General features: G+C 43.0%; 1 protein-coding gene across 1 annotated transcript; it reads right to left on the bottom strand.

The window, feature by feature from the left end:
* Nucleotides 1-1716: 1716 nt before the first annotated feature.
* LOC108049890 (dorsal-ventral patterning protein Sog) lies at nt 1717-23541 on the bottom strand. Its single transcript, XM_017131281.2, has 6 exons — nt 23201-23541; nt 11859-11968; nt 10384-10516; nt 5336-5395; nt 2868-5203; nt 1717-2242 (listed from the first exon to the last, which is right to left on the bottom strand). The coding sequence occupies exons 1-6, from the start codon at nt 23532-23534 to the stop codon at nt 2042-2044; spliced, it is 3174 nt and encodes a 1057-aa protein (XP_016986770.1). The 5' UTR covers nt 23535-23541; the 3' UTR covers nt 1717-2041.
* Nucleotides 23542-23881: the final 340 nt, after the last annotated feature.

Below are 23881 nucleotides of genomic sequence, written 5' to 3'. Positions count from 1 at the left end.
TGACAATCATCATTTTTGGGCCATGAAAGCCATTTGGATAATTTGATGTGTCGGTTATAAAAACCGAGAGATAATTGCTCTATAATATATTTTATAGGTATAATTGTCTGAGTGTCTGCGGCAAATTGCCATTCCGAAAATTGAGTTGCCTAATAGGAGAGGTCAAAAAAAAAAAAAGAAAAAAAAAAGAACGCTGGCCCACAGATCAGTAAAACGAGCGGAATTTGATTGTTGTTGTGTATATATATATAAATATATACATATATATTTTTTGAATATATTTCGTCAATATCTTGATTCACTCTTTTGTATTTCTATTTGTTCTTCTGTTTCCATAGTTCGGATTTGTTTTGTTTAGTTGTTTAGTTGTTCTTGCTTTTGCGCATTGAATAAAAATCAAATAAATTCATCATCTCACGATCGTCGTAAGTAAAAAAAATAAAAGCTTTATGATTTTGTAGTTTTTGTTTATTCTCTGTGTGTGTGTTTTGTTGTTGTTTTTTTGATTTTAACTTTTTGTTTAATTCATAAACACTAAATATAAGTTATTAGTACAAGTTTGTTTAGCTCTTCATCGTTTTAAATATTTTTGATTGCATTTAATCAATTATTTAAAATATATATATATGTATGTTTTTACGAGCTACAAAAAAAAACATTATAATAATAATAAACATAAAATAATAATAATAAGAATAATTTAATAGAATAAAAAATTAATACAATTTCTGTCTGTGTATGCGGTAAATTTCCTTATCTTTTTGTTTCTTTTTTCATTTTGTTCTTTTTATGTGTGTATGGGTGTGTGTTTTGTGTATAAATATGTGTACATGGCATTTTTTGAAATAGTTTTCTTTTTTTTTTTTAACAAATTTTGTACATAATTATTGAAAATTTTCCATAAAATGTATTTTAATTTAAAAGTATACTCCTAAAAAGAAATAAAAACTTTTCAATGTGTATGTGTGTGCATGTCGATTTCTAAATGTATGTGTGCGTGTGTGTGTTGGTGTGAGTAACAATTAGTACAAAATAATTTCACATTGAAAAGCCGCGTTTTCAATTTTCTTCACTTTCTTGCTTGCGAATAAACATTTTTAAAGCTAATTTTATTTTTGCCATTCAGTCAATCAGTTGAAACTTTTGGGTTGCTAAAATATATCTATCGATACAAATGTCGATAACCACATAATGCGCCAAATGCGTTTCCCACTGTGTTTTGTTTCTCATAAATTATATAGATATATATGTATCTGTATATATATGTATATATAAAAAATATGGTATATATATGTATAATCAGAATAATTAGATTTAAGTTAATATTCCCACGATAGCTGCTGCGTTATCGATTTGCTTTCAAATTTCAATTTAAATTTTAATTTAAATGAATTGAAAAGGTTTAAGTATTTCAATAAGTCAAATGTGTGCGTTTTCAAAACTCAGTACAGTTTTAATTTCGATTTCTTTTTGTTTTTGGTTGTGTGTTTTTTTTTTTGTGTGATTTTTATGATATTTTTTAATAAATTAAAATTTAATTTTAATGTTTTTTGGGGGTTATTAATGGGGGTGGGTAGATTTTTGTGAAAAGAAATTCAGAAAATGCTTCAATAGAAAATTCTGCGTTTGGAGAATTTAAAGCAAACTGCACTGGTTTTAATGTCCTTTTCTAAGGATCTCAATATCTCTCTATCCCTCTCTGTTTCTCTATTTTCTCCATTCATTTTTTTTTTTTTGTATTTTTCGTTAATGAGAATTCTCCGTTTCTCCCTTTGTTTTCATATATATAATACAAGTTTCCATTGCTGCCACATAACAACAACGATCTATGCAAGTCCTTGCACAAGTGTGTGTGTATGCTCGATTGTGTGGGTGATGTGAGTGTGGGTGGGTGTGCGGTTGTGTGGGTGTGTGATCGGGTGGTGCACATCGCACTGAGTGAGTAAGTGGTTTCCCCCGTGGATCTGGAGTGGTCCTCTGGATCTGGATCTGGATCCGGGTCCATCCTGCTGCCCTGCCATCCTCAACTGGAGGGGATCGCTCAACTGGAGGAGCGCTGCTGGTGGTGCGGCTGCCGCTTGTGGTGGCGCCTCGACCGGCGGCACTGGGTGGAGCAGCACTCGTCGATGGCCGGAGCCACTGCGTCCGGCTTCTCGAACAGGCGCCGCTTGCTGGACACGCGGGTCTGCTGCTGGCACGTGGAGCGGGAGCAGCGCTTGCGGTCGCAGTTCACCTTGGAGTCCTTTAAATAGAATAAAACAAAAATGTCTCATTAGTTACAAGCTCGGAAAAGATATATAAAATGGTGTCATTTAACTAATTGCTTAAGCTCAAACAGTTATGTAGAAACTCCTTTCAATTTAAGACTCAACTTTACTTTAAATTTTAAACATAAATTGTAGCATTTTAATTAATTTTTTTTAATTTTAATTTAAGACTCAACTCTTCAATTTTGCAATTTAAATTGTAGCATTTTAATTAATTTTATTGTTATGATATGAAACTTACAGATTATATCAAAACCTCAAATTTACTTAAATTTTTAATTGAAAATGTTAGAGGTATATCAAAAAAATTGAAAGAGTTAAATTAAAGTAACAAAAATTAAAGTGGAATTATTGGGTATTACAAATTATATTTAAATTTCAATTGATTCTAAAAATAGAGATGCAATTTCCTTAAGGGTCAGTATGCCAGCTAACGAAATCTCCACCAAAACAAATGTATAATGTATTTAAAAAGGTTTTGGATATTAATATGTTTTAAGTTGGCTGGAATACTGGCCTTAAGTCAAAGAGTTAACCCTTCCAATTTGGTAACAAAAAAAGGGCAAAGTGGAAAGAAAAAGAAAAACCAACGAAACTAACCTTGCAGCGGCACTTGATGCACTTCTGCTCGCCGTGGGACATGAGGATGGGGTGCCACTCCTGGCCGTTCTCGTAGACCTTGTTCACCACCTTGCAGCCGCCGCTGGCCAGGACCTCCTCGGCACTGTGGCTGGGGGAGCGCTGCATGGCCTGGTCCTGCAGCACGTTGGGGTTGTTGGGCGTGGCCTTGTGGTTGCCGGAGCTGCTCTGCTTGCCCTCGGGACACACCTTGCAGCAGGCCTTCTTGTCGGGACGGTAGGCCAGCTTCTCGCTGCACTGCAGCGGCGGGCACACCAGGCGGGGGCAGCGGATCTCCAAAGTGAGCGGGTCGCAGCTGCAGGTGGTGCAGGTGTCGAAGCCGTTGGGCGGCAGGAACGGATGCCAGCTGGCGCCGGCGGGATGGAACTGCTCGCCCAGTCGGCAGCCGCGTCGCTGTTGCAGCAGATCGGTGGCATTGGTGGCCGGCGAGGAGGAGGAGGACATGGCCGACCACTCGGCGGCCTCCTTCTTGGACACGCAGCTGGGGCAGCACTCGCCCTCGCGCTGCAGCATCTGCTCCGTGGCGGAGCGGCACTTGACCGCCGGACACTTGATCACCTCGCAACTGGACTGGCCACGCAGGCAGGCGCACATCTGGCAGGCATCCTGGGCACTGCGCCACTGCTCCGACTCGTTGTAGAAGCGACCGGAGTGGAAGCACTTGGTCTCCCCGTTGGCCAGGTGGTTGTCGTTGTGGTCACCGGGCACCGGCACATTGTTGTCCGTGTAGACGGGGAAACAGTGGCCCGGCACCTTGGTGCTCTTCAGTTTGCCGCGCAGGAGCAGCTGCTTGGAGTGCTTCGAGTGCACCTCCAGGTAGCAGACGCTCATCTCCAGCTTGATCAGTTCCGCGGAGGGCATGCTGAGGAAGAAGCCCTCCAGGTAGGAGCCGTTGAATTCTTCGAGCAGCTTCCTCGTCACCGGTGCCCCAATCGCCTCGATGGGCTTCTCCTCGAGATACAGCTGCAGATCCTGGGCGGGCACTCCGTTGAGGGTCACCTCGTAGTGCAGGTTGCACTCGTTGTCGATCGACATCCAGGCCATGCCCACGGCATGTGGATTCTGCGCCTCCGACTGCTCCTGTCGCTTCAGCAGGATCGGTTCGGCGGAGTCGCGGGCATCGGCCACGGGTCGTGGGACCAGTCGTCCTCGGATCAGGCTCGTCTCGTGCTCGGTGGCCACGTTCACGCCCAGCTCGCCGGCGTAGAGCGACTCCAGGACCTTGGGGCCCAGCTTGTCCACGCTGCCAATGGCCTGGTTGAAGTTGAAACTGGGTGTGAGGTCCTCCAGCTTGGCCTTGCGCTTGCCCTGCTCCTCCACCAGGCTGATGTTGGGTCGGTCGCGGGTGTTCACGTGCTCCGTCTCGATGTTGTAGGCCAGGGAGCCGTCGGTGTTCAGGTAGACCCAGGCCAAACCACTGCTCTTGGTGGCGGACTCGGAACTGTGCGGCGCCAGCAGAGTTTGGAAGATCTCGCAGCTGGCCCGGGTCACAATATGACCCTGGATGCGGAGCTGGGGATACTTCTTGGACTCCACCGTCAGCAGCAGTTTGCCGCGGGACATCAGACGCAGGTTCTGGATCGAGATGGGCGAGGACAGCTCCAGGACATTGATCTCGGCGGAGGGTTTGCGCACCCGCGGCACCTCATCGAAGATCACCTCCTTGCGTTCCGGCAGCTCGATCCTCACACTCAGTGCCGCGTCGGCGAACTCCTCGGCGCCGAAGACGCCGTTGAAGACCAGGGTGAGGTGCATGGAGGAGGCGGCTCCACTGCTGGTGGACACAATGGCCGTGCCACCGGCTCCGGCCAACTGGGGATCCGTCTTGCCGTCGGGTTGCGTTTGTGGCGCCTCCAGCAGCGAACTGAACAGCTCCGTCTGCAGTGCCGTGTACTTGGCCACTTTGCCGGCCAAAGCCAGCTCCGACTGCTGCTTGTTGCCCCAGAGGAGGACCACATGGAGGCGGTCATCACGCAGGATGCGCTTGTAGTCCCTGGGCACACGACGCCACACGCCGCAGATCTTGCCGGTGGCATTCTGGTAGACACTCAGGGTGCCCGCCAGCGTGGTCTCCAGCTGGTGCTCCTCCAGGATGACGCCGGCATCGTCCACGAACTGAATGGCCCGCGGACGACCGATGCGCGACGAGGTGTAGAACGAGTAGTAGAGGTTCTTCTTGTGGAACAGAAAGCGGGCGGTGGCCACCACGTTCTGCGGATTGTAGGTGGAGTACATGGACTTCATCTCCTCGCCTTTGAGGAAGTAGGAAGTGCGGCCCGTCAGCAGCGCAGCGTAATCTGGATGTGGGGAGAGAGGGGTGGAGAAGGTGGTATGTTAGATGTGTGTGGGAAGGGGGCTTATTCGCCAGCATTCCACCGGGTTTCGCCGGATTCTACGGGGTGTCCTGCGGACTTGTCCTTTGTACTTACGTTTCATGTTGCGCTCTTCCTCTTCGCTGGGCACTGGCACATCCAAGGCCACTTCCGTATCTGCAAGATGGAGAGAATAGAACAGAGGATGAGATGCTGTGCGATAGGGTCTTAGGGTCTTAAATGGAATTTAGATAGCAACAAATGCTTCAAAGCAGCCGTACCGCCCAACGGCCAAGCCATTCACCATCCAGAATTCCGGACTATTCATCTAGTTTCAGTTCCAGTTGAATGGGTGACTGTGGATGTGAATGTGAATGTGACTGTGAATGTGAATGAAGGGCGACGGAATGCCAGGGGATCATCATGAATGGCAGCCAGGTAGGAGCCTGAACTAAGACCCTCTCCTCCACCCAGGTGGCATTCATTAATCGTGCATAAATTGAGGGCAGGTAGAGCAGAGAACGGAGAACGGGAAGTCTAACCCACATCTAACTAGGGAAGTGCTTTGTGTCGCACTGCCGGAGTTCCCGGAATCCACATGACACGCTCATTTGATCTTTTGGACCTGGACCTCAACCTGGGATGTTGGACCTTCGGCGTGAAAGTGGGTGGACACATTTCCGCTGCTGTCCCGCTGATTGACACCCGGGAACCTGCGCATAAATCACCATCAGCAAATCAGAATTGGAATTGGAATCACGCTCCCCAGCTCTCAGTTCGTTAGAAGTGGCAGTCCCCGACAAAAGCTGATTAAAGCCAGACGGAGTCGAAGTACTGGAGGATTGGAACTCTGATTCTTCGCCCTGTCGATGATGCCGCATTGGCATTTCGATTATTTTATGCTGCTCCTTCTCAAATCCCCGGCCTTTAAGCCGCAAAAAAAAAATAACAAAAAAAAAAAAGTAAAGGAAAAAAAAGGGAAAAGAACTTGGGGCCGCCATCGCATAATGAAGGGCGACAAATCTGACACCTTGTATAGCATTTTATTGAGAGCCCCGCACCAGGGTTCGCCTGGGTCTCTGCGGCTTCTGCTGTCCGATCTTATCGCCTGATCTTAATACGAGCCACTTCGCCAGCCATCCAGCCATCCAGCCAGCCAGTTTTGGCCTTAGCTTCGACTCCAACTCGCCTCGGCTCACTTCTTTTTTTTCAATTTGTGGCTCTACATTCTTGGGGCTTATTGGTGTCTTCCGAACGGAGTCCGAAGTCGCAGTCGCAGTCGCAGGCATCTCTGCCCTTGAATCGCGCTTGCAGATGAATGAAAATTTCGTTCTTTTTTTGCGGGTCTTTTTCTCCTGCTCGCTGTAAGCCAAGATAAATGAGTTTTGGTGCGCACAAAGACGACGACACGTTGCCTTTAGGGGGGGGAGGGGGTGGAAGTGGTTGGGGTAACCCCTTCAGCGGAGAGACGGACAAACGGACAGATGGACAAACGGACAGATGGACAAACGGACAAGGGGAATAAGACGCAGCGGAATGAAGCCGACAAAGCCGCGACCGAAAGACAAACGACACCTCGGCATTGACTCAACGCTTTGGTATGTGGGGCCGGCCCCAAAAGAATCTCGGCGGCAGCTCATTAACAAAACTGAAGAAACCCGAAGGGGGAATAAACAGAAAAAAAACAAAAAACAGAAAACAGAAAATAGAATCGTTTGAAAGTGTTTCCCTCAAATGGTGGCTAAATGTGCGGCGATCAGAGCTATACGGTTTCCGAAGAAATCCCGAGCACGTGAGAATGATTTGATAAATCTGTCTCGAATTTCATGTCATATTACCAGGTGTGGGATCAGCACCATGAACAATCATAAACTGGCAAAGTGGAGTGTGGGATTTGGAGAAGTGCTTTACGACACACAGTTGGAAGACTAGTTTGAGGTATTTTGTATGCAGAGTGTTAGAGGTGGTAATAAAATTGCTAAACTTTAATAAATAAAGAAAGTCTATGGAAGATCTCCCAGTATGCTCTGCATAATCCTCCCCTCGCAACGATCGTTAACTCTTTTTAGCTCTTCTCTATACCATTATAATCCCCGGTTCAGATCATTCGATTCTGATTGTTTTCGAACCCAACCCGACGCCTTGTTAGCTCTATTTCTCAGCCTTATCGCGATCCACAATCTCCACTTAGGAAAAAGGCCGTAGAGAGTGGGAATATAATAGACAGTTCCGTTCGCCGCTGCCGCTGCCGATGCAGAACCGATAAAGATACAGATAAAGATAAAGTTGAGGATTTTATTGTTCGATGGCGCACCTCACGCCCGGCCATAAAAATGAATTTGGCCCGGCGATCCTTTTGTGGCACAACAAAGTTGCTGCTGATGTTGCTGGCAGCGATCTTCGATCTGGATTCCGATCTTGGGATCGTGGTATCTTGGTATCTTAGTATCTGGGTATCTTTGGGGGGAAAAAAGGGATGGACTGCGCTGTTGACCACGACCACAAAAGATGTCATCAAGTTGAATTGTCAACTCGGGCGACTCGCCTAATGGGATCGATGCGATGCGATGCGATGAGAGTCGATGGAATCGAAAACATTAACTTTTATTGTCTACCTGGGGATATAACCCCGTCCCCGCCCCCGCCCCCTACTCTCTCTCCCTTTCTCTCCAATCGGGGACCGCCCGCCGTTTGTGGCGGCAAATGAGATAATTTAATAAGCGTTAAAATGCCCGAGTTATGTCATTATAAAAATGAACGAACAAAAAATACCAGGCATAAATTAATGCCGTTCGCTCTTCGCATTCGTGGTCGCAGGAGGGGATTGGAGGGGGTTGGTGGAATTGGCGGGGAAGAGCCAAAAGATTCGATCCCAAAATGGACATTTAACGAAGGTAGGCAATTGTTGATGTTGATTATATGGCCATGTCATGAGCTTCAGGCTCCAGGCATCGGGTCTTCGGGCCTGACAACTTGCCCAGGACGAGCCCGAGTACAGTGGGGCCTGGCTAAGTTGGGCCACTGCTCCGCTCTCCTAAAGATCTGCACTTGTAGGCCTGACACTGCTCGTTGTACAATGAAAAAAAAATCAAATTAAATTGGAATAAAGTTATTGAGAGTTTCCTTCTTCTAAGTTTTGTTTTGTTTTCTATTTGAAATAGTTATCAAGTTTTAAATAGGTTTTACTTTTGTATATGCCAAAACCACAATTTAAAAACTCAATTTCAGAATTCTATCTAATACTTTACTGCAATCATTTTTTCTGCGTGCAGGCATAATATGCGGAGTATGGGGCAAAAACCAAGTTAGGCAAAAAATAACTTTGGAAACGATCGTTGCGAGCCTGGCTGCTGTAGATGAAACTGCTGCCGTTGTGCTTTGTTGCTGTTGTTGCAGCGAAATATTTGTACAATAGCCCAGGCTAGATGGCTAGCTAGATGGCTAGCTGGTGGCTAGATGGCTAGATGGCTAGATGGCTAGATGGCTGACTAGTCAGCCGGTGACTGCGTGAGAGCCAAAGAGTCTCGCTGGAAAAGCCGCGCCCGTGCCTTCTAACTATTTATGGCAAACGAGTTGCGTTGGGAGTTTCTTTTGAACGTAGGGGCAAAACTTAAAACTCAAAGAAAAAAAAAAAAAAAAAAGAAAAAAGAAGTACAAAAGTAGCAAGCCATAACCAATCGGTAAAATACAGCGGAAAAGTGAAATTGTTTTCGGGTGGAAGGTCCGCGGGTCAACGGCTCTTTGCATAAGCAAATGAAAAATTGCCGCAAAACGGAAACTAATGATGTGATGCAGCGACCGCCTTAACCCCTCGCAGCCCCCTTAACCCCATTCCCCCGTTCGGTGGCAACCAGTTTGCCCCATGCCACACAGCAACTGGCAACTGGCAACTGCCAACCAGCAACTACCAACCAGCAACTAGCAACATACAACATGCAGCAGCAGCAGCAACTTGGCGACTGGAATTCAGGCAGCACTCGCCTGATTATGTGAAAAATGTCACAGAGAAAGAGGCAACATTTTCTCTGCAAAACAAAAAGAAAAACCATTGCCAATTGTGCATTGAATTCGGATGGAAAATTAGGCAAAGCCAAGCGGTGGGTGATTCAGTCTAATCATAAATTAATGCAGCTGCCGGGAAATAAAAGTGAATGAAATTGGGCGAATGGGTGGATTTGGTTCTGCTGCCAGAGAATTGAACTCCCGGTATAATTGGTCTATTAGGGCGCTTCGAATGCGGCACGTGCGCCCCCAATGGGACCCAGGCAAAGTGCTCAAACAAATACTTGAAATACTCTTGTTGTTCCGATCCGATAATGTTGCGCCCAGAAACAACTTCAGGCGCCGTTCGTTCGTTGGTGCGTTGTTCGGGCGATATAAAATAGATTGAAAATAAAACAAAAAGCGGCGGGCGCACACACAAAAAACGACTAAAGGCGACTACGACGATGGCAAATAAATAAATGCAAATGTCACCGAAATAAAAAGAGCGACACCACATGCCCAATGGCCATTATCCGAAGTAGTGGACGTGGACGTGGACCAGGGAATAGGAATCATCAGTAGAATCATCATCATCATCATCTTCATCATCATCATCATCATCATCATGATCGCCGGCGACAGAGGCTGACTGACTGAGACATAAAAACGAAATATAAATTGCGTAGCGCTGACCTTCATTTCGGGCCAAGTAATTTTTCATAAACAATTTACGCGTTTCGGCCACATACATATGACAAAGGTGGGGAGGGAGGAGGGGGGGGGGGGTGGAGCCTTCTGGGCATCATAATATCTTTTTTTGTCCCCCTGGCAGCTGCCGTGGATGGTACGCTTAATTATTCATGGCTATGTGGCCAGCAGACGAACAGATATAGCCGCGATATCGGCCCAAATCATTCGGTCAGATGCCTAATGCCCCTCTAATCCCGATTTATGCCATCAAACAGGCCGTTTTCAGTGTCAAAATATTGAAACATTCTTCGGAAATTATGACTGCGAATTGTTTTGGTTATGTGCTATATTATTTTTAAAGGCCAATTTAATGTGCTCATTGGGTGGTTATAACTTTCTTTAAAGCATTTGCTTGCCCCGCCCGTAATCGATATTGCATTGGGATGTGGATCTTTTGGATCTCTTCGATCTCTTGGATCTTTTGGACTTACCGTTCCGATCGCCGGGACAGGTCTTGCAGCATTTTCCGGGCAGCGAGATGGGATCATCGCATTTGGCCGGCGGACACTCGTTCTTAATATTGCGACACTGGACGCGTGCAACGATGCGGCGCTTCTTGGGTATCTGAAAACAAAAAAAAAAAAAAAAAATGAGGAAATAGGAAAATTAAGATGCGAATAGAGCGGCGAAATGGAAAATTAATTGGAATTAGTAATGCAGATTCCCAGGCCTGTCACCTGTCCCGGTCGCCGTGATTTATGCCTTCTCAGCCACCGAATCTGGTCTAAATCAAGCCGGTCCAAATCTCATCCCGATATCGGGTCTATGGTCTATATAAATATAGAAGTCCGCGTGTTCGCCTGTGTGCCTTTTTATAATTATATTTTTATGAATTCGCTGTGCTGCTGCTGCTTCTACTGCTGCTGTGCTGTTTGTCTTTTTGATGTTCCTCTGTTTTTTATTATTAATTTTTATTGGTCGCCAGCGCCGCTGATGATGATGATGTTGCCGCTGTGCTTAAAGTTCAACAGCAGCAACATGTTTTAAATAATTTTATGATGTGCTCATTTGCGACGCTTGCAGCCGACATAAATTATAATTAATTAATTTCAAAGCTGACTTTTATGCAATGCACATTAAAAATTAACAAAAAATATATACTCGTTGTACACTGGAGAAATCGCAGCTTGTGACCGGACCCCATATCCATATAGTCACATATCCATATATATATTCGATATATATATATATATATATATCTGCATATATCTGGCCCGTCTGGTCCATCGCAGACTAGCAACAACAACTCACGCCCGATGGCGTCAATTAATTTTTGTCTCCCGACCACGAATACGCATCTATATCTATATGGATCTGGTGTTTTTTACCCGGCGAGGACACGAGTGTGACATTTTTATGTGTCGCTTGGGAAAATTGCTCAGGCTTGCCCTCGTTTCCCCCCTTTTATTTGCCTTTTTTTGTTTTTTTTTTTCCTTTTCGTTTCGCACTGCAACATTTCTTGGGCAGTTTTGCGTAATTCGATCGAGCATTCACGAAAACGATGAATTTGTTTTTCAATTTGGCAAGGCTGAACCCGGCTGTCTATAGAATATTTGGCGCTGATTCTGATTCGTAACGTATCGCATAAAGAGCTTTAAAATCGATATTAATCATGCGTGGAAATGCCATAAATTAGGCGCGCCCAAAACCGAAAACACAATCATTTTCATTCGCCTTTCAGTGGCACTTTTCCCCCGTCGATTTTCCTCAGCTTGTGGCGAATGTCGACGGTCATTAGTCAATCTGCTCAGGCGGAATTTGTTAGCCGTTTGCATCTGAGGTGAATTTTCCAACCGCTTTTCATACGGAAATTCTGCCTTTTTTTAGTTAGTTGTTTTGTGCGTTTTTCTAATACTTAAGCTTGATTTTTTCGTATGTCTAATAGTTAGTTGAGTTGATCACTTACCGCCACGCATTCACACTTGATGCAGTACATAACGCCGAAGGGTGGACCCAAATCCGCATACCAGGTCGAGCCTAATTCGCGCAGAACTTTGCCAAACTGACATTCGGTGACTGAAAGTAAAGGAAATGAAAAGGCAAAAATAAATATCTGATTCTGTTGCGTTGTGTTTCCTCAATTGCCATTTAAGATCTATGGGATTTTATATACATATATGTTTTTTTTCAGGTTGCTGGCGCCAGTCGCCAGTGCAATTGCCTATATATACAATGCCTATACAATATCAGCAGCGGATGATGATGATGCAAAGCGAGGTTAATAATAATAATGAAAATTCATAAAATTCAAATGACAGACGCCCACAGTCGAAGTGAAGATGGAATCCAAAGGGGATTGCCAATCGATCAGCAACTAATTAACTTCCACCGAAGGAGCCCCACAGTTGGAGGCCCATCTTCAGGTTTTCCACTCCGATTCGGGTGGGTAGAGTAGACCGATACAGATACAGATACAGATACGGATACAGATACAGATACCTATTCGGATACCGATACAGATGCAATCAGAATTGCAGAACGTTTTCAGCCAAAAGCGGCGAAACGAACAAAAAACTGGCGCCACATTCGCTGAGAGGCGTTGAGTCGCTTCCGGCAGCGTTTTCAATTACAAATGCAAGGGAAATGCACTGGGAAAAAATTTGCCCATTATTGATCAAGTAATTTAGCTATTGAGAAAGCTAAAGATATTTTTAAAATGGTTTAAGGTGTATAACTTTTTAAGCGGGTATTTATTTTTAAGACCAAACTCAAAGAGTTATTATTATTTAACTTTAATTTTGTAAAATTCCTATCTATCAAAATATTTATATTAAAAGATCAACTTTAATAGTTAACAATATAAAATTGATATGTAAATTGAATGTATTCCCATTTTGTTACCGTGTAGGTAAGTGGAGTGAAGAAGAGGCCGAGTCATTCTGCGGCGCCAACAAGTGTCAAATTGTGGGATTAGATCGAAAGGGGGTTTCGGGGGCAAGAGGGGCAAGGGGGCGAGGGGAGCATCAGCATCAGCATCCACTTTGATAGTCTCAATTTCATTAGCAGCATTTTTGGGATTACGTTTTTGATTTCGTCTCCTCGTTAATTGGCTGCGCGCGAGCGGCAAAACTTTGCACAAAATGCCACAAATCGTATGCAAATCGAAAACGCGACGCCTTATATTATTAATATATTTTCAATATCAACACACACACATTCGCCGATGTCTCGGTAAAATTATGCTAAAACTTTTGGCGCCACTAATAAAAAATGTAAACGAAACAAGAAGACAAAAACGCCGCAGCAAATTATGGAGAAAACAATAAAAAGGAAGGCAAAGGCCCATAATCTATAGGTTTTTTTGGGGGCGGGGCGGCAGCTAGAAAAATTAATTAAATTAAAATAAAGGTCGCAGCCAAAACGCGCCAAAGTCGCAAGAAAAACGCGTGTAAAACGCTCCGGCAACGCGCAAATTGAAGCACGCAATTTTTGTTTGAAAAAAACCAACTTTTGCTTAAGAAAAATAAAACTTAAGACAAATTTAGAATCTTGAAATAATAGATAAATTATAGGAAAATTGTTACAACCTTCTGAAGTGAATCTATTAAAACCCTTTGATATTTAAATGTATTCAGTGGCCATATATGCAATAAACATTTCGCTGTGTGTATCAAATCACCGGCAGTTGACACCTGTTGTCGGTGAGTTGCGAGTTGTGAGTTGTTTTTGTTCTGAGGCTCCCCCGCGGTTATCGCACACATCATTCACGATTCCATATCTCGGGCCATGCTGCCCTGATAATCGCTCCTCCGCCGCTTTTCGCGTTTGCTCGCCAAATGGCACAATAGTATAAACTAATAGACAGAAAGCGAGTGGAGGGGGGGTGAGAGGGGGGGCTTGACAATAAACTAATTAGCTAAATACACGTGATAGCGGTAGCTAGATATTTTTGATGCAATCGAACCACCCACTGAACCACTGAGCCACTGAGCTACAGAGATCCACCTAGCCACAGAACCACCGAATCCGCGGCGCCATGGCGTATACGTGATAAGTGGCGCTAACGACGCGCGACGTTTATCAATTTTGTTGTTGCCGCTGCTGCTGCTGCTGCTGCCGCTTGTCATTGGCGCCAGTTTTATTTGCGTGCGAAACAATTTAAATACAACAACAACAACAACAACAGCGGCGAAACAATGATGATGAAAAAATAAGCCCCGCGCAATAGATTTATGTGTACAATTGTGCAGGCAAAACCGCGAAGAGGAAGAACCAGATCGGGGATATAGCGATAATCCGCAGGCAGGTCCGTTAATCATATTGCAAGTCTTGATCTCCGCCTGTCACACATTTCCCCAAAAAGTGTCTCGCATAACAATCAAATTAATTAAATAGAAATTTCATTTAATTGCGGCCATACGAAATCACAAATTATTTGAGTAATATTTAGCAGCGACTTAGAGGCTTTCATTTGTATCGTGAAATGAGTTCAAGTTGATAGCTCTTGATACGATCATCGAATGGGAATAAAAGCCAGCTAGTTAAATGTAAAAACAAAAAAAGCAGCACAAGTAAGGGGAGAAAATCAAAGACCGATGAAACGAAGCGATACCAAAATTGGCGAAATTATAAAACCATAATTATAACAATTTGTGGAAAAATCCCCGCCGTATTTTCTAGCCCATCTTTGGCGCTATCTCGCTCTCCTGACACTCCACTTCCTGTTTTCAACCTCAGCTGTTGTTTTTGCCATTATTATTGTGTTGCCACAATTTGTCTAGACATTTGATGTATGACCGCGAAAAAAAAAAAAAAAACGCGGCCAATTTCTGTTTTTTTTTTTTTTTTTGGTTTGTGCAAAAATTGATATTTGTTTGTTTGCCTATGCACTTAACAAAGTGAACTGAATTTGATTTCGGTTATGGGCGAATTAATTTCTGATCATTTCCATTTGATTGACAAGCCGAATGGGAATAACACCGAAATTCGAATAATATCCATGTACATATTTTGTGCAAAATGTTCGAAATAATAATGATTGCGATGGGGGGAGGGGAATGGGGAATGGGGGGGGGGGTTGTAAATTGCAGCGTGGGTGTGCAACAACACAAGAGCATTCCACATGCTTTATTTTTAAGTTTAATTTAAGACGATATGTCTAGAAATAAATTGTGTTCTTGTTCGCTCATCTTCGTCTGCTGCCGCCATTTCCCCTTATTTTTCTTATTTTTTTCGCAGTGCATTGACTCACACACACACACGCGTGTGTGCAACAAATTATGGTGCATCAACGGAAAAAGTCAAAACTCGAAAGTGTCTGGGCAAACATTTGCCGCATACGAGTCATTAGCAAACAAATGTTAAAAATACTAAAGACATCCTCTTTGGCAGCACTTTTTGTTGCCAGGCGAAAAAAGTCAGCTAAAATTGAGGAATCATAATTTTCAAAAACATTTAAGATTGTAATTTACTGCAGATTTCTAAGCAAACTCTAACAAGAAATAATTAAAGATGGTCGGAAAAATAAATTAAATCATATTTAATTAAATCATTCGTTTGACTATTTAAGCTTGGCTATTTTGAGCACTTAAAAAGGCAATTTATTTATTTTTTATAGTATTTTTTGGTACCCACTTTCTGACCATTTTGTGGGGTGGACCGATGCCCAGCATAAAGACAACAAACTAATGGTCTCTATTTTTTGTGGCTATGCAATGTGCTAATTACAGTCAACAGAAACAGGACCAAAAGGCCCAAAAAGGGGGCGTGGCGGGGGCAGATGTGTCACCGTGCTGGTGGCATGGTGGCTTTGGTGGCTTTGGTGGCCAAAAGGAAAATGGACCAAAGACTTTCGCCTGTTGCCAAATGCGTTGCAGCCGCAGTCGACGTCGCTGACTCACATGACGCAGAACCAGCGGCGTCGGATTGTCGGCTATTTTTTGTAGACCCACACACACATCAGTATCCAAATAGATATATACTTAAATATAACACAAACACACACATATATGTATATATATATATATTTGTATATATACAGGGACAGAGCGAAGTGCCTTTGAAAATTTTGGCGCTCGTACGCGCTTTTAATTGAGTTAAAAGATCAGCACAGATCGGTGCATATAGCCGTGCGAAATATATAGACCAGGCCGTAGCTGTTTTCATTTATCTATATATCGCGCAAAACATATAAATATATACATGTATTTGTTTCTATATATTTATTTATTTTCATTCGTTTTTTGCTGCTCTTGTTTAATGTTATTTTTATTTTGCGCGTTAATTAATTGTGGCAAAATAATTAGCGCAAATGTTAAAGCTCAACGTTGGATATCATAAAATTCAATGAAATGCCGACGACACATTAAATGTTGATATTCTTTTTTAAGATCGATGGCCATACCTTTTGATGACTGGAAAATATTTTTTTTAATTTAATTTTAACCTAGGCATTGAATCGTTGGCAAAAGGTGCAGCATTTTTGAGGTAGTTTGAGTTCAAAAACTGATGATTGCACTTTCGAGTTGTTCAAATTTGACAGCTACGAGTGTTGAACTGTCAATCAGTCCATCGGTCAATCAATCAATCGAGATGGAATCGGTTAAAGGCGGCATACAACAAAAAAAAAACCGTGATAAAACTAAATGAAATATTTGTTCAAATGGTTCACCAGCGACTTGTTTGTTTTATAAGCAATTAAATTATTTAAGTGCAAAGCAAACAAAGTCGAAATGCCTTTACTTTACTTTATTTTTGGGGACACGCCAGTTCTAATGAAGATTTCTAATGGTTGATTAAGTGCGTCGCTCAAAGGCGGGCAAAAGTACACAGAGAGAAAGGGAAGTACCATCTATATTTGATATTGAATTTTAAATTTAATTTCTATTGTTTGGCTGGTCTTTAAGTCAGTGGGAACTTTTCAATCTTAATTTCATTGGAAGTCATTTTATTTTTTCTGAGTGCAGGGGGGAGGGGGAGGGGTTGTCATCATCGCTTGTGGTCGCTTGGCCGTTGATAATTTATGACAGCCGCGAAGAGAGAGCAAACAACAACATCGGATGGCGGTGGCAACAAAGCAAACAACAACAAAACCAAACCGATGGACAAACACCATTTCCCCCCAGGTGTACTACACCCCCCTGCCCCCCTCTCCACTCCACCATGCCTAGCCCACACCCACCCAACTGCCACTCCCCCAACTACCGATTGCACAAAGGAAAAAAATGTAAGTTCAAAAGTAAAAAAGCCGCTGCGCGTTTAAAGTCGCCAACGAAACGCCCCCAAAATCCACAAGACCGAAAAAAGGGGGGCTCGTTCAATTATTTTGATTCTTTCTGTTCTGTTTTTTTTTTCTCTGAGGTTGTAGCCAATTCTTGGCTAAAAAGAAAGCAATTTTCCCTACGCTGCAGTTTGGCTTATGTAAAGGCAGAAATTCGGCTGTTGGATAAGCGCAGAAAGCAAAAGAGTACAGTGCGTTTTGTTTAAAAAGTTTACCAATTATCCACAAATTTAAAAGGGCGACTTTATATCTTAATGATTTATAGTAAAACAATTAGCATAAAAAGAGGATCTTAAAGAAAAAAGGATGAAATGTTTATATAAGTATTTTCGATAGTCTTTTAAGTAAATTAAGATTTTCAACTCACTAAAACCAACAAAAATGGCCTGTCCCTGATAAATTATTTTTAATCGCCATAAATCTTCGCAAATTGCCGTTCAGCTTTTGCTTCAGTGGCCGCCCATAATGTAAAATCTATAATATGAATGCAATTTGGATTCCGTCTGTAAATACCAAACGATCTATGGATCATTTATATATCTGTTGCAGTTTATATCTAGCAGTATATCTTCCTATTTTTCCCGTTTTTTTTCGCGTGTGATTTTGTTTCTTTTTTTTTTGCATTATAACTTTTTGCTATTTTGGAACAGTCAACAAGCAGCAGCAACTACAACGGCAACAACAACAACAACAATGAAGACCCGGCCTGGCCGTAAACATTTTCAATGACTATTTTTATTTTTGGTTTTAGTTTTTGCATTTTTCATACCCCCCATACGATACGTATGAGCCGTATTCGTATACGAGTATACCCCACTGCCATTCGTGTTTCGCCTTCCTTCCCATTTACAAACCAAATCACGCGACTGCGACTTGCCCCGCACAGATGTCGACAACAGCAACAACAACAACAACAACAATAGCACCAACAAAATACAACAACCAACGACAACAACAACAACCAACAACTGAATACGTTGGCGGTTTCGTTGTTGTTCTTGTTGCTAGCTAATTTTAAATGCGCTGATAAGTTGCACAAATATGTTGAGGATGTATTCTTTTTATTTTTATTTTTTTTATTTTTATTTTGTATTTTTTGTGTTTTTGTTTTTGGGGTTGCAATGAATGGGCAGACAACAACAACAGCAACAGCAACAATAGTAACAACCGGCAAAACGCGTCACGCGACACGCGATTTGCGGGCGTTTTTGGGTTTTCTTCTTGTTTTGGTGGGCGTTTTTAGCACGAAAAAATACGAAACGAAAGATTTGCCCCATGTGCGACTATTAAAGGGTAAATTTAATTGTCGAGCTATGCAATTGCATGCCCAATTGCAAACAGTTTGTTTGGCGACAAAAATTGCCAGCAATTTTTATAGAAAATATAGTGTGAGCCAAAGCAGCGAATATATATATTTTATTCATTATAATTTTCGGCTGTTGAAATAGTCATCAAAGGGTTTTCACATATATATTTCACAAATATTTTCGGATTTTAGCTGCTTTGGTTTTGTGTTTTGATTTAATTGAATACATTTTAAGGACTGTTTTTGCATATATATTATAATCTATGTTGATTTCTGCAACTAGATAATTATAATATATATATGTTATTTTGACATTGTTGCTAAATTTGGTTTGCAGAGAAGTAAATATCCATCAAAAGGTTTGTACTCTTTAATACCATAAATTGTTAAAATAATCTATTTTTTTTAGTGAATTAACCAGTTGATTCCTCGTTCTTGTTGAACTTTTAGCCTTAGAAGAGCCACAAGCGAGTCCATTGAATTTAATTCCCCCATAAAATAGCCATAGAAAGATGGCAAATTGATGCTCGGCAACTGATAGAACCTTCAGCGCGTTTTCAGAGCGTTTTCTGCCGCTGCCCGCCTATCAGCGATCCGCAATTTAGATGATGCGTGCGAATGCATCTCTCATTTAGAGAAAGGCCCAAGAGGGGTAGGGGGCATGGGGGAAGGGGAGGGAGGGGGGCTGAATGGCGCTGATTGCGCCTTGATAATTAATGCATGGCAAGAATGCGGCATGTGCTAATGAAAGGCATGGCAAATGCCACTGAGAGATGCAGATGGATGGCGCCCATAAAAAAAGAGCCCAGCGCAAATCTGTTATTAGCTGTCAACTTTCCACCGTTTTTATTTTCCTTTTCCATTTTCCTTTTCCGCCGATTTACTCCATGCCTATCTCTTTTTTGGTTTCCTGTCTTTCAATTCTCCTTTCGGCCCAATCAAATTGCAACTTCATTCATTGGAACGGAAACGGCGTGGAACCTACGGATTTGATTCAATGAGATCGTATCGTATCTATTTTGCCTACGCTCTTGGCCAAATTAATTTACGCCAGACACATAGGCTGATATTTTTTTTCATTCGTTTTTTGTGTGTGTGTGTATTATTTTTTTTCTTTTTGGTTGTTTTTTTTTATTTTTTTCGGGGTGGGCGAAGCGGAGTTTTCTGCAATTTGACACCTTGTGGGCATTAAGTGCTTGTGCTTCCTCTGCCCACACGCTGCGGCGACGCCTCGGCCTCGAGGTCTCCTCCTCGACGCGTCTGTGTGGCAAATGCAACAAATTGGTTGCATTTCGCTTGGCACTGCCACGGGGGCTCCTCCTCTAAGGGGAGGAGGGGTGCAGGGAGGGGCAGCAGGGGCAACGGGGGCACCTCCAGGTCCCCCTTTTGGCCAGCTGACATGCAACTGACACGACGACGGCGGCGGTGGCTCATTTCGGGTGGCTGTCGCAGACGGCCCCAAACAAACGACAGACAGTCTTTGGCTTTAGCTTAAGCCCTGCCCCCCTCCCCTCTACCCCCCTCCCCACCCCCTACCTGCTCCGTCTTAACTTGTTTCGTGCCGACCCCCCACTTGGCCATACCCTCACTGAGAAGTCCACCAAATACATCTCCAGATGGTAATTAAATTCTATAGCAACATTTTTAACTAGCATTGGGAAAATTCTTTTAACAAGCTTTTATTTTAAATTGAAGAAGATCTATACTGAATTTGATTCCTAATGATGATTAAGGAAATATTGCAGTAGTCCTAAAAACATTTATCTAAAACTCCTTAAGATAAAAATTTGTTTTCCTTTTTTTTTAACTGAATTTAAAACATGTTAATTTATCTATAATACTATTTATGGAATATCATATTCTAAAAGGTATGGCTAAATCTCACAAAAACCCTTTTGAAACCTGTCATTCTGGGCCACATTGCATTTTCAGGGTATCCAAAGCTTCGGCTTTGACCATTAAGCTGGCTCTTTTCCATCTTCTTCGCGTTTCGTTTTCTGCCGCCGCTGATCATGATATGTTTGCCGAGATCCCAAAACGAAACGAAACGAAATGAACGGAACGATTTTTGCCGTTGCCGGCGGCAAAGTTGGGGCTGCTCTACGTAGGCACATCTTGATCTTTTTTTTCGTTGCCTTTTTTCGGATTTTTTGTCGGTTTTCGTTATTTTTTGTTTTGCTTTTTTTTTGCCCCCCTGCTTTTTGCCCGTTTTTTGTGTGAGTGTTGTGTTTTTACACGCATTCATTAAAAATAAGTTAACAACTTTTTAACACCTAACTGGGCGGCAGACAGTTGAATAAATGAATTATGCTGACGAATGGCGGCACCGTGGGTTGTCGATGGGAATGGAAATGAGGGGGGGAATGGCGGGGGAAGGGGGATGGTGAAGGGGTCGGTCAGCTTGTTAATCAGTTAAATTAAATGCGAAATGAACAAAACGAATTGGCTGGTAGTTTGCTGGGCCTGTCTGCGTGGTCTTTGACGTTTGATTAGCCACCAGTTGGGTTCCGAAAAGAGGGGAAATAAAACAAAAAAAAAATACAAAAAGCGAAGAAAAAAAAAAAAAAAGAACTGACGCCCAAAAAAAGAACTGTTTTTGGTAGTTGTTGCTACTCTGCCCGTGCGTTGGCTTTTCATTCATTCTTTCAAAATAAAACGATGGCAAGAGCAACAACGGCGGATAAGTGTGTCTGGTGGTTGGGGGCTCGCAGCCATATAACGACTAAATTATGCTAAGACTTTGTATAAACAGAGATCTCTGGAAGTGGAAGTGGCAGTGGAGGTGGCAGTGGAGGTGGGTGCCGAATAGGTAGGATGCAAGTTGGGTCGCGCGTGGGCGTCAAAGTGTGCCATCTACGATTGCCCACGAGCGTGGCCCGAACCAATTACCGGGGGCCTAACTCATTTCGCCGGGGCAACATTATGAAAACGACCAACGATTTGGGGGAAACTTTGATAAACGGCCAGGGCGGCTGGGAAATGAAGTTTACCAGAGGATTGACTAAGCTAGCTGGCTTACTTCTCGAGATAACTGAGTTGGAAGTTGAAACCACCTAATATGGTATACGTTTATGATACTCCCTGCTGTAAGCTGCAGATTGCGTAGCTATGTAAGCCCTAAAACCTGAGGATTAACTTTAAGCTTAGTTTGGTTGTGCAAGTACTATTCGTTCCGGTTCCGGCGCAAATACCGGGATGTGGATGTGGATGGGACGCACTGGACATCTGAGGCAACTAAGCCCAGAAACAAACAGAACCTGTTAATCATCATTACTATGTAAGCCGAGAAACGTTTCAAAGTCGCTGCAACGTAAACCGCAATCTGTTTTTAATTGAAAATGCAACAGCGGCAGCGGACCAAGAAAAACGGCAACTTGGAAACATAATATAATAGTATGCGATATAGTATAGGGAGCCGGGGAGCCAAACAGGAAATGCAGCTAATCAAGCGTGTGAGTTGCAACAAATTGCAGTTGGGTGCCGCTCGCCATCCCATCTCATCTCATCTCCAGTATGCCCCATCCATATATCGATCGCTCTATATATCGTATATAGATAGTGGCTCCTACGGTAAGCGGCTTATGGACGCCGACGCGTCTGCGCGTCAAACAAAAAAAAACAACAACGCAGGCAGCGAACGGAAGGGAATTCCCATTCCCGCTTTCCGGATTAGCACACACGGCGGCCAAATCGCACACACAATATGTGGTGCGGTACACAATAAAAAAAAAAGTAGGGAGTGTGTGTGCCTGTGCCGCCGGGAATGGGAATATCCCACATCCCGACCCCTGGCGGGATTAGAGGTGCGAGCAGGTCCCGCCTCGACACCGGCTGGAATTCTACCTGCGGGGATTTCCCCGCACCATAAAGATATGGCCGCACAACCGCCGCCGGCAGCCGACACGGCGTATGCGCAATGGCAACGAAAACTTATGCAACCACAGCGGAGGTAGAAATTTCAGAATTGCCAGGCTTCAACCAAGTCGCAATCCCTCTCCTATTTAATTTCAATTTCTTAGAAATTGATTATTATGATTTATTAATCATAACATAAAATGATAAACATAAGCTTTTATACTTTGTGTTCTCAAAAGGAAATATTATACTGTAATTTATGAAAAGCCTATTTTTATAATCACAAATTACTATTTTTGCTTAAATTTCTTTAACCTATAAAAGACTTATTCCTTTAAATTTTAAAATATCAAATTGTAATAAATTATCTTCGTTGATTTTGAGTATTTTACAGATTATTCGATTTTAAAGTCGTACAAATTGAAAATTCTATTATTCTCCAATGTTAGCTTTTAATTTTGTAGATATTTTGGGAATTAGAGTATTTCTGACCTAAGATGTGATTTTGGAAAATACATTTTTGAAAGTATTTAAAAATCTTAAAAAGTATTAGAATATCTTAAGCTGTGGATACTTAAAACAATGCCTTGTTTTGAATATGCTACTAATTTGGAAATTGCTGGCAATATATTTTGAAATTACGTTTTTCATTTAAGACCATTTTAATTATTTAAACTGCCTATAATTTTGTTTGAAAACTAAAAAATTGCCAACTTAAGCCGGTTGGTTTTCTATTTCAGCAACCGGCGCTGTTTGTTCTCTGGCAAGTGGGTAAAAGTAAAACGGCAAGTGGGAAATGGAAAATGGAAAATGGCAAATGACATACGATACTGTGGAGATGGGGTAATAATGGATGGAGGTGACTTACCCGCTGGTCGGTTGGAGCGCCTGCCCGTGTCGGACTCCTCGAACATGAGCGGCGCATGCCGCCGGCCCTCCGTCCCGCCCACGAGGCACACGAGCAGCAGTCCGGCGATGAGCAGGTGGCGCAGGTGGCGGCCCATTGGCAGCGGCTGATCCTGCTCCCGCTGGACTCTGCAGTGGTGCTGCTGGTGGTGGTGTTGGGTGGCTGGGAGGGGCGGGGCGGGGTACTCGCTATCTCTGCTGCTGCTGCTGCAGTGGCTCCTTTCCAGGAGCTGCACTGTGCCGGTGGCCGTGGCCCACTCGATGCCGCCACTCGACTTCCTCTGCTTGTTGGCCATATTTATGTATGTATATGGATATTTTTTTTTTATTATGCCCGGCTTGGGAAGCACGTTTCACAGTTTGAACCAACAACAAAAAATATATAAAACAAAGGTCGCAGCGCGCGCACACACACACAACACACACGCGATGGATATAGATATGGATATAGTATAGAATCGATTCCGATTTCGATTCTTGTACTTCTCTTGCAGATTAGATAACACACACGCGAGTTTCGCGCGCCGATTTATTGGATTTATTCTATTTTGCTGTTTTTTATTCGCTGTTTTGGTTTGTTTTTATTTTTATTTTTATTTAGCTTTAGCGTAGTGGCTGCATAAATTTGCGTTTTTCGTTTTCA

This window comes from Drosophila rhopaloa, unplaced genomic scaffold, assembly GCF_018152115.1.
Source record: "Drosophila rhopaloa isolate 14029-0021.01 unplaced genomic scaffold, ASM1815211v1 contig_3, whole genome shotgun sequence".
Lineage (NCBI taxonomy): Eukaryota > Metazoa > Arthropoda > Insecta > Diptera > Drosophilidae > Drosophila > Drosophila rhopaloa.
Note: the sequence above shows the minus strand (reverse complement) of the source record. Positions and strands in the feature narration are given on the sequence as shown.